Source organism: Mandrillus leucophaeus, unplaced genomic scaffold (genome assembly GCF_000951045.1).
Source record: "Mandrillus leucophaeus isolate KB7577 unplaced genomic scaffold, Mleu.le_1.0 Scaffold77, whole genome shotgun sequence".
Lineage (NCBI taxonomy): Eukaryota > Metazoa > Chordata > Mammalia > Primates > Cercopithecidae > Mandrillus > Mandrillus leucophaeus.
The window spans coordinates 6,695,436-6,705,373 of NW_012108363.1; the positions used below are offsets into that span (position 1 = coordinate 6,695,436).

The 9,938-nt window shown below is 43.6% G+C and overlaps 1 protein-coding gene across 3 annotated transcripts in view; it reads left to right on the forward strand.

Annotated features, from left to right (window-relative positions):
- HAVCR1 (hepatitis A virus cellular receptor 1) overlaps positions 1 to 9,938 on the forward strand; it is a 30,209-nt gene that overhangs the window by 6,020 nt on the left and 14,251 nt on the right. For 2 of the 3 annotated variants that reach the window (XM_011966715.1, XM_011966714.1), the window contains 2 exons: positions 1,466 to 1,978; positions 5,186 to 5,293. In XM_011966715.1, the coding sequence (XP_011822105.1) occupies positions 1,466 to 1,978; positions 5,186 to 5,293 (621 nt within the window). The remainder of the gene's footprint in view (positions 1 to 1,465; positions 1,979 to 5,185; positions 5,294 to 9,938) is intronic. The other variant, XM_011966716.1, reaches the window with a different exon arrangement.

Sequence of the window (9,938 nt, forward strand, 5' to 3'; positions counted from 1 at the left end):
TTATTATTATTATACTTTAAGTTCTAGGATACATGTGCATAACGTGCAGGTTTGTTACATATGTATACTTGTGCCATGTTGCTGTGCTGCACCCATCAATTTTTTTTGTAGAGGTATGGTTTCACTATGTTGCCCAGGTTGGTCTCAAACTTATGGGCTCAAGCGATCCACTTGTCTTGGTCTCCCAAAGGGCTGGGCCTACAGGCGTGAGCCACAGCACCCAGCCTTACTGCTGATTTTTTGTTTTGTTTTTTTGAGACAGAGTCTTGCTCTGTCGCCCAGGCTGGGGTGCAGTGGCTTCATCTCAGCTCACTGCAACCTCCAGCTCCTGGGTTCAAGCAATTCTCCTGCCTCGGCCTCCTGAGTAGCTGGACTACAGGTGCATGCCACCACGCCCAGCTAATTTTTGTATTTTTAGTAAAGATGGGGTTTCACCATGTTGGCCAGGCTGGTCTCAAACTTCTGACCTCAGGCAATCTACCCACCTTGGCCTCCCAAAGTGCTGGGATTACAGGCGTGAGCCACCGTGCCCAGCCATTGCTTTTTCTTAATGAATCTTCTTTCACTAAGGTCTTACAATGATAATAGAACCCAATACCTATGACCTTAATAAGCTATGTCTCTGTTTTCGTTTTAAGTAAGAGGAACTTTAATTTGCAGTCTCTTAGCTTTTGGACTTGGATTGTTTCCCTCATAAGGGTGAGCAAGATGAGGTCAGTTCTTTTTTTTTGAAACAGGGTCTTGCTCTGTTTCTCAGGCTGGAGTGCTGTGGCCCAGTCTCTACTCACTGCAACCTCCACCTCTGGGGTTCAATCAATTCTTGTGCTTCAGTCTTTCAAGTAGCTGAGATTACAGGCATGTGTCACCACACTTGGCTATTTTTTGTAGAGATGGGGTTTCACCCGGTTGCCCAGGCTGGTCTTGAACTCTGAACTCCTGAGCTGAAGTAGTCCACCCACCTTGGCCCCACAAAGTGCTGGCGTTACAGGCATGAGCCACCACGCTCAGCCTCTACAAAAAAAGTTTTGTTTTTTTTTTAAATTAGCCAGGTGTGGTGATGCCTGCATGTAGTCCCAGCTACTTGGGAATCTGACACAGGAGGATTGCTTGAGCCTGGGAGTTCAAGGCAGCAGTGAGCTGATCATGCCACTGTAGTCCAGCCTGGATGACAGAGTGAGACCCTGACCCCAGAAAAGTGCTTCAGTGCAAATATGAGGCATCTGTTCTTATTTCTGAATATGCATGCACCGTTCAATATATCTTCTCTTCTTTTGGAAGAAGGGGCATGTCTCCAAAGCCCTCTCCTGTCACAGTTTCTAGCTGGGCAATGACCAAGATTGAGAGTTCAAGAAGTTAATTCCATCTTGGGACAGTCTGTCATTGGTGTGCTAGGGTACGGTTCCAGCCTGAGGCTCTTGTTTCTTGTTTGACTCATGCTCATTCTCATGTTGATTTCTGACTCCAGCCAGGGTCACAACTACTCCAATTGTCAGAACTGTTCGAACAAGCACCACTGTTCGAACGACAACAACCCTTCCAACAACAACAACTCTTCCAACGACAACGACCCTTCCAACGACAACAACCCTTCTAACGACAACGACCCTTCCAACAACAACAACTCTTCCAACAACAACGACTCTTCCAACGACAACGACTCTTCCAACGACAACAACCCTTCCAACGACGACTCTTCCAAAGACAACGACTCTTCCAATGACAACGACCCTTCCAACGACAACAACTCTGCCAACGACAACAACTCTTCCAATGACAATGACCCTTCCAACGACAACGACTCTTCCAACGATAACGACCCTTCCAACGACAACGACTCTTCCAACGACAATGACCCTTCCAACGACAATGACTCTTCCAATGACAACGACTCTTCCAACGACAACAACTCTGCCAACGACAACAATGGTCTCTACCTTTGTTCCTCCAACACCATTGCCCATGCAGAACCATGAACCAGGTAAAATAGATGTGTTTGGGAGCCCAAAGACCTTCCAATGAGGAGCTGTGAACCATCCAGGGCATTGTATCAAGGTAGAAGGACGGTCTAGAGTGAGAGGTCTTACCTGGGTTTCAATCAGGGTCTCCTCAGGATTTGTGATCCTCCCCAACTCCCAAGTTACATGCATCTTTTGCACCAATAAGCATTTTTGGAGTGAGGGGACCCATTGCTTTTTGTCAGATTCTCAAAGAAATTGATTATTAACCGAAAATAGCTGGACCATTTATTGTAGGACATCTAACAGGGATAGTATGGATCTGATTCAGCTATGTATGGCTTTATGATGAAAACACAGGGAATGCCAGAGAACCAAAGGTCAGATAAATGAGATTCTGTCCTCATGAAGAGCTCTGAAGAGAGATCATTTAGTCCATTCTGAAAGCAGACCTTGATTTCAAAGAATTTAACATTTACTGTTTTCTATTTACGAGGCACCATGCTTCATGCATTTAATTGTTAGGATAATTATATTGACTGTAGGTGTGGTTTATAATTGTGAGAACTGAGACAGAATCTAAAAGCTCATTGTTGAAAGTTACAGAGATAGAAGCCAGGTGCGGTGGCTCATGACTGTAATTTTAGTCCAGGAGTTCAAAACCAGCCTGGGCAACATAGTGAGACCCTGTCTCTGCATGGTGATGTATGCCTCTAGTCCCAGCTACTTGGGAGGCTGAGGTGGAGGAATCGCTTGGGGCCAGGAGGTCAAGGCTGCAGTGAGCCATGATGGCACCACTGTACTCTCTAGCCTGGGTAACAGAGTGAAAAAGAAAGAAAAGAGAAAGAAAAAATAAATTTACACAGATACAAAGTTGTTGAGTCAGGTTTTGATCTCTGTTAGCTTGAATTGGGGCCAGTACTTTTAACTACTGGATCATGCCTCCTATTATGAGCACCGAGTTTTATGTTTGGATGAGTTTGCCCTGATTTAACATTTTTACTGAAAAAAAGAAAAAAAAACAAAAAAACCCTTAAACAACCATGCTGTTTTTTCAGGGCAGTCAATAACTTACACATTTTTACTTCAAAGGTCCTTTAATTTATTTATGTACAATGGAAATTGCGAAAGGTGCGATTTATACCTAGGAAAAAGTACCATTAGATTTAAGGGCTTTAGGGATTTAGAATGTACATGTTTATTTTTTTTTCAGTTCAGGCCATATAGTTGATACTTCAAATTCCCTGTAAATAAGATATTAGATTTAATATAAATGGAGGATAACTTGACTTATAGGTGGGGAAATAGCTTGTCATTCTGAGGACAAGTATAGGTTCAAATCTTCCATTTCCGGGATTTAAAAGATAACTTTTAGTGGAGATTCTCAAAGCTCTAAAAAACCCATTGACGCCTTAGGGTGGCTCTGGATTCTGAGGACTAACAAATGTCACAACCTCTTAGCTGGAAAAATCTGATGGAACATATTGCTTTCCCTTGACTCTCATTGAATTGTGTGTGTATTTAACCAGGAGGGATCTGAAGGATTGGGCTAGTAGCTCAGTTTGGAAGAGAGGGTGTTAGTTAGGTCATAGCTTGGATTTTAGAGCCATAAAGTTTGTAAGAAAAACAGTTTTGTTCCAGGCAGTCGACTTTCTCAATGTTGATTTCACTTTCAGCTTGTGTCTGCTAAGGTGGATGGATTAGTGGACTTGTTTTGGAGAACATCCCCAAGTCATTGACTTCATTTAAAGCCAAGATTTGGGAGAAAGTTGCCTTTCTCCTAAGAGTTGGTTTTTATGGCTATAACCTGGAGGATGGTATCAACTGAGGTTTTTCTTATCTGGATAGTTTTCTAAAGAGTTTGCATGAGTTGAACATTACAGTCCAAGAATGAGAGAACCCTGGAGCGAATGGAATGCAGGGACATTTACATTTGCATCCAATCCGCCCTGCTCAGTGTCCCTAGTACCTGCTCGCTGCCTAAAACATCCATGGAACAATTGTATGTATGGTTGTAGGAGCAGCGGAGAAAAGAAAGATGCCATAAAGACCCAAACTTAGGAAAGAAGTTAAGCTGAAGAGGTCTTTTGCATAGAACTCAATTGGGTACAGACTGCCCACATGACTCTCCTGTGTTATTCTGGTTTTTGTTCTGAAAGAGAGCCACATCCTCTTACGGGTTTGAGCACTAGAGGAAAACAGGAAAACAGTTGAGAACAGGAGAAAGAGTGATGTTGAAAAGTGAAGTTATGGAGACTGTGGTGGGGAAGGAGAAACAGACCAGTGAGAGGCAATAAGGAAAGCCCAGGTTTTGGAATTCATCCAGTCACCGTCACTAATTGACTCTAAATTTCTGTGGTGCTCTAAGAGAAGGGAATCATGTAAATGCTTTGTAAAGAGGCAAGTGATCAACTTTGCAAATAAGGAAATAAAGGAGAGATTTCAGGAAAGGAAAGGGGAATGTAGCCCTATGCTGGAGAATTCCTGATGGAAGCTTTCCAGTGAGAAGTGGAAGATGAGTCAGAAAACACAGGAAATCACCCTTAAAGGAATGACTAGAATGCAGATGCGGAAGGAGCTGGGGTCAGGGTCTGCCAGGAACCTTACCTTTAGGGTTGCAAATCATTGCCAAGGCTGACGTTGGGCAATATTGTCAGCTTTTAGAGACCTCAAGGAATTAATATTGTATCTGTTCTGTTAGTTACTGGATGTGTGGATAATTGAACTTCAGTAAGACCAGGAAATCCAGAATGGGGCTGTTTTGAAGGGGTTAGAGCATGTTAGTGCAAATTCCCAAGCCCCCCCCTCCCTGTTTTCTGAAAGTGAAATACTTGTATGAATAAAATAAAAGTTTAATTGGGTGTTCTGCATAAAATGCCCTGTTGTTGACTTTGTGTATTTAGAGAGAACCTGGGGGTATAGAAAGTGTGAGATAATCTTATATATTGATAAGAGTAGCTAGAATATTATCTAGATCGCATTTCCTTGTGTTAATGAAATAACTAGACAGCAGGGCAATGCCTGAAGGCCATCTTGGAATACATTTCTAAGAGGAGCTGAAAGGTTCAGAAGTGGGTGGGTAGGAGCCCTGCATGCCCACTGTGGAAGGCCAGGAGAAGGGCCCGTGGAAAGGTGATGGTAATTCCTGATTCTAGTTTTGTTCTTTATTTTTCTTGGGGTGCACATTTTCCTCCACAAATGGAACAATTCTTCCATTCTTTTCATTCCAGTAGCCACTTCACCATCTTCACCTCAGCCAGCAGAAACCCACCCTGTGACACTGCTGGGAGCAACAAGGACACAACCCACCAGCTCACCATTGTACTCTTACACAACAGGTAACTGCGTTCTCTTTCCTGAACAGCTGGGATCGTTCAAACCTTGATAACCATTGAGTTGGTTGAGAGCACATGCTCTGGAATATGACTGATCTGACTTGAGTGCCAACACCAGCCACACAGCCGGGTCATTTGACTTGTACAAATATCTACCCTTTCTGAATGCTTTGTCATTTGTGTGTGCGGTTTTTTTTTTTTTTTTTTCTCTCTGAGATGGAGTCTCGCATTGTTGCCCAGGCTGAAGTGCAATGGCGCGATCTCGGCTCACTGCAAGCTCCGCCTCCCGGGTTCACGCCATTCTCCTGCCTCAGGCTCCCGAGTAGCTGTAATTTTTTCGTATTTTTAGTAGAGACGGGGTTTCACCATGTTAGTCAGGATGGTCTCGATATCCTGACCTCGTGATCCACCCGCCTCCACGTCCCAAAGTGCTCGGATTACAAGCGTGAGCCACCGCACCCTGCTTTTTTCTTTTTTTTTTTGAGACTGAGTCTCGCTCTGTCGCCCAGACTGGAGTGCAGTGGCGCCATCTCGGTTCACTGCAACCTCCGCCTCCTGAGTTCAACCCATTCTCCTGCCTCAGCCTCCGGAGTAGCTGGGATTACAGGTATGCACTGGCTAATTTTGTATTTTCAGGAGAGAGGGGGTTTCACCATGTTGACCAGGCTGGTCTCAAACTCCCCAGCTCAAGAAACTCGCCTGCCTTGTCCTCCTAAAGTGCTGGTATTATAGGCATGAGCCACCGTGCCCAGCTGTTTTGTCATTTGTAAAAAGGATGTAATACCATGATCTTGCAGAATGCTTGTGAGAATCAAATGGGATGAAAGATTTGGGACATAGTTACAGGGGGTAAGTGATAAATCTAATAGCAGCTATTATTATCATTCCTTAGAACATCAAGAATCCAAATGCCTGACTGGCACAGGCAGCTTATGTGATTTGGAAACATCCACAGGCATATTACTTTGTTTTTAGAAATCAGATCAACCAGTCTTGAATCTGAACATATTATTTTGACTTGATTCCTTGGGCCAGGGCCTTAAAACAATTAGATCCAGCCCTCTGGTGTTTAGCTCAAACACCAGACCCTATGCTTCTGACAAGTCCCAGACCTTAAAAAGTACCAGGAGGCTTCCACTGACTCATCAGATTTCTATTTACATGAGCATTCTCAGATGGTGCTATGATTTGAAAGTTTGTGTCCTCGCTATTAAGGGAAAACTCCCAAACTGGGTTTTCTCTCTGTTCTCACACCACCTCAACGACAATCATCAACTCAGATGAAGACTTCCGTGACTGAGTGTGGGGAGTTTTTTCCCCATACACTAAGCAGTGGACACCGGCTGTGTGTTCAATTCAATTCTCACACTATCTACCCGGAGAGAGGGTCAGATCCCACAGGTTAGGGGCTCAGTCCCCAATACTGCCCCTCCCACCCCCACCACACACACCAGTTACAAGTTTGGGCCTCTGAAACTTCTGACCTCGTTTCAAGTTGGGGTTCCCACAACCCTCTCTTTGGGTTCTATTAATTTCCTGGAGTGGCTTCCAGAACTCAGGGAAACACTTATGTTTACCAGATTATTGTAAAGGATATTGCAAAGGATACAGATGATGAGATGCACAGGACAAGGTATATGGGAAAGGGTTCATGCCCTTCCTTGGGAACTCTACCTTCTAGTAACCTCCAAGTGTTTAACTATCTGGAAGCTCTCCAAACCTAGTCTTCTATTATCTTTCTTTTTTTCGAGACGGAGTCTTGCTCTGTCATCACCCAGGCTGGAGTGCAGTGGTACAATCTTGGCTCACTGCAACCTCTGCTCCCAAGTTCAAGTGATTCTCCTGCTGCAGCCTTCCAAGTAGCTGGTATTACAGGCATGCACCATCAAGCCTGGCTAATTTTGTATTTTTAGTAGAGATGGGGTTTCATCATGTTGTCCAGGCTGGTCTTGAACTCCTGGCCTCAGGTGATCCGCCCACCTCAGCCTCCCAAAGTGCTGAGATTACAGGTGTGAACCACCACACCCAGCCCTTTTGGGTTTTTATGGAAACTTCAAGTCATCAACATTCCATCCCCCAGGGGCACAGGGAAGGACTCTCTCTGGGAAGTGTCTTATGATCCACAATCAGAAAGGCAGGGGAAATTAAAGTTGTGCCTTGTCAGGTGAAAGGAGAGCAGGAGAAAGTCAAAGATTGTTTCCTAAGGTCAAACATACTTATTATAACAAAAGACTGTAATTAGGGATATGGGAGTTATGAGCCAGGAACCATGCATGGACACCTATCTATCTATATATAATCTGATAACACCACACCCCTAAATTCATGTTGATAGCTAATTCCCAATGCAAGTCTTAAGAACTGGAGCCTTCGGAGCATGATTAGGTCATGAGAGCCCTGCCTTCATGAATGGAATCAATGCTCTGATAAAAGGCCGAAGGTACATTTTCTTGATGGTAGAGAAACAATAAATTAATTAATTAAACAAAAGGAGGCCCAAGGGAGCTTGTCTGCTCCTTCCCCCATATGAGAACAAATAGAAGACACCGTCCACGGGGAAGAGGACCCTCACTAGATTGAGTAATCAGCCTGTGCCTTGATCTTGGACTACCCAGCCTCCAGAACTGTAAGCAATACATTTCTGTTTAAATTACCCAATCTAAGCTATCTTATCACAGCAGCCTGAACAGACTCAGACAGATGGGTTGAGGACACCCACACCAACATCAGAGAGGTATGCCCCTCTGAGATCCTGCTACTCTGCTCCAAGCAATCCTTACTATTCTTCCAAGTCTGAACAGGCCTCTTAGAGTCTCTGCTCCTTGGAAGTGTAGAATTGACCTGTCTTTCCCTGTAATGGAGAAAGGTGATGCTGAAACCTGTCATCTTTCCCAGCTAACTCTCCTTGTTCCCCTTAGTGGTAAGTTCTGGGAGTGCCCTGTGCTGAGTTCCTCTGTGATGCTGAGCTGGCTCTGTGTCCTTGTGTGGCATCCAAGCAAGGTCATGCCTTGCAGGCCTCCTTGTGTGTATGACTCATTGTACTCAGCAGTTGCCAATCTGTAGGCAGCTGCTCCCCAGCCTGCATGGCCTACCTTTTTTGCCAATCATTCCTGGTAGCTGGTTGATTTAAAATGGACCTGCAGTGTGATTCACATAGGGACTCATTCAGTTGGGATTAGATAATGGTGACATTGCGTTTTGAAAGTGTAATCCTTACCGCAAACTGTTTCCAGGCACAAAAACAAAATGAAAATAGATAAAAACACAAGGAAACAGCAGTAGGAGCAACTGCACCCCACTCTTTGAGAGTGTAAGGAGGAAGAAAGTAGGAGTGGGGAATCATTCTCTGAAATACCATGTCAGCGAAACCTGGTCAAGGTAGAGTTTTCCAGGGTGGAACAGACAGTGGAGCAGCTGTATCCCCAGGATTTGTGTGGCTGCTGCCATTTTGGCTGTGTATCCAAAGCTCATGGGCCAAGTTCTTACTGTGCCTGAGTTGGCCTTCAGTTGCCTAAAGCCTCATGGAAGCAAGGAATATTAGGTCTGGAAAGGATTGGAGCTGTCATATGGCCCACTACCCACCTTTGACAGATGGATGTGCCAGGAAATGGATATATTATCTTGTTTAATTCTTTCAAGGCAGGCCATATTTAATGCTATTGCCAGATTGAGGAGGCCCTATAAATCTGCTTTGGAGACACACAACTCCCATTGCAGCTACGAGTTACTAGTTTTGTGCCCACAGGAAAATTGTTGAATATTCCTCTTTGGATGATTAGAGAGTATATGATATTTGGAAATTGCATTGCATAATATCTATCCCTCCCCTCTTCCCACTCCTCTTCCCATTATATAATAATAATAGCTTAGTGCCAACCACTTTACATGCATCATCTAATTTAATTGTAACAACTTGATGGGCTGTGTACTATTAATAGGTTGTAGTTCATGCGTACTCTAGCTAGAATATATATATAGTAGTTTTCCCCTTATCTGCAGTTTTGCTTTTCTGTAGCAGTCAACCATGTTCCTAAAATACTAAGATATTTTGAGAGAGACTAAATTCCCATAGATTTTGTTACAGTTTATTTCTATAATTGTTCTATTATATTATTTATTTGTTGTTAATCTCTTTCTGTGCCTAATTTGTAAATTGAACTTTATCATAGGTATGTATATATAGGAAAAACATGGTATCTGTAGGGTTTGGTACTATTCTTGGTTTCATGCATCTACTTGAGGGTCTTGGAACATATGCCCTGTGGGTAAGGGGGCACTACTGTATACACACATACACACACATCCCTTTATATACCTATACATACATACATACATACATACCTGTGTGTATGAAAAGGACTTTGAATATCAAAGTTACATTGCTAACAGACATTGTCAGCATTGAACTCAAATTTTATCTGACTCCAGTCCATGCTGTTTTTCTGCATCACCCCATCCTCTTCCTGAAACTGTTACTTAAGGTCATAATACCTGTCACAAACAGAGCTGAGATTCTATGTATTGCATAAACCTACATCTGTCTCTCTCTCCCTTTCCTTTCCTTTCCTTTCCTTTCCTTTCCTTTCCTTTCCTTTCCTTTCCTTTCCTTTCCTTTCCTTTCCTTTCCTTTCCTTTCCTTTCCTTTCCT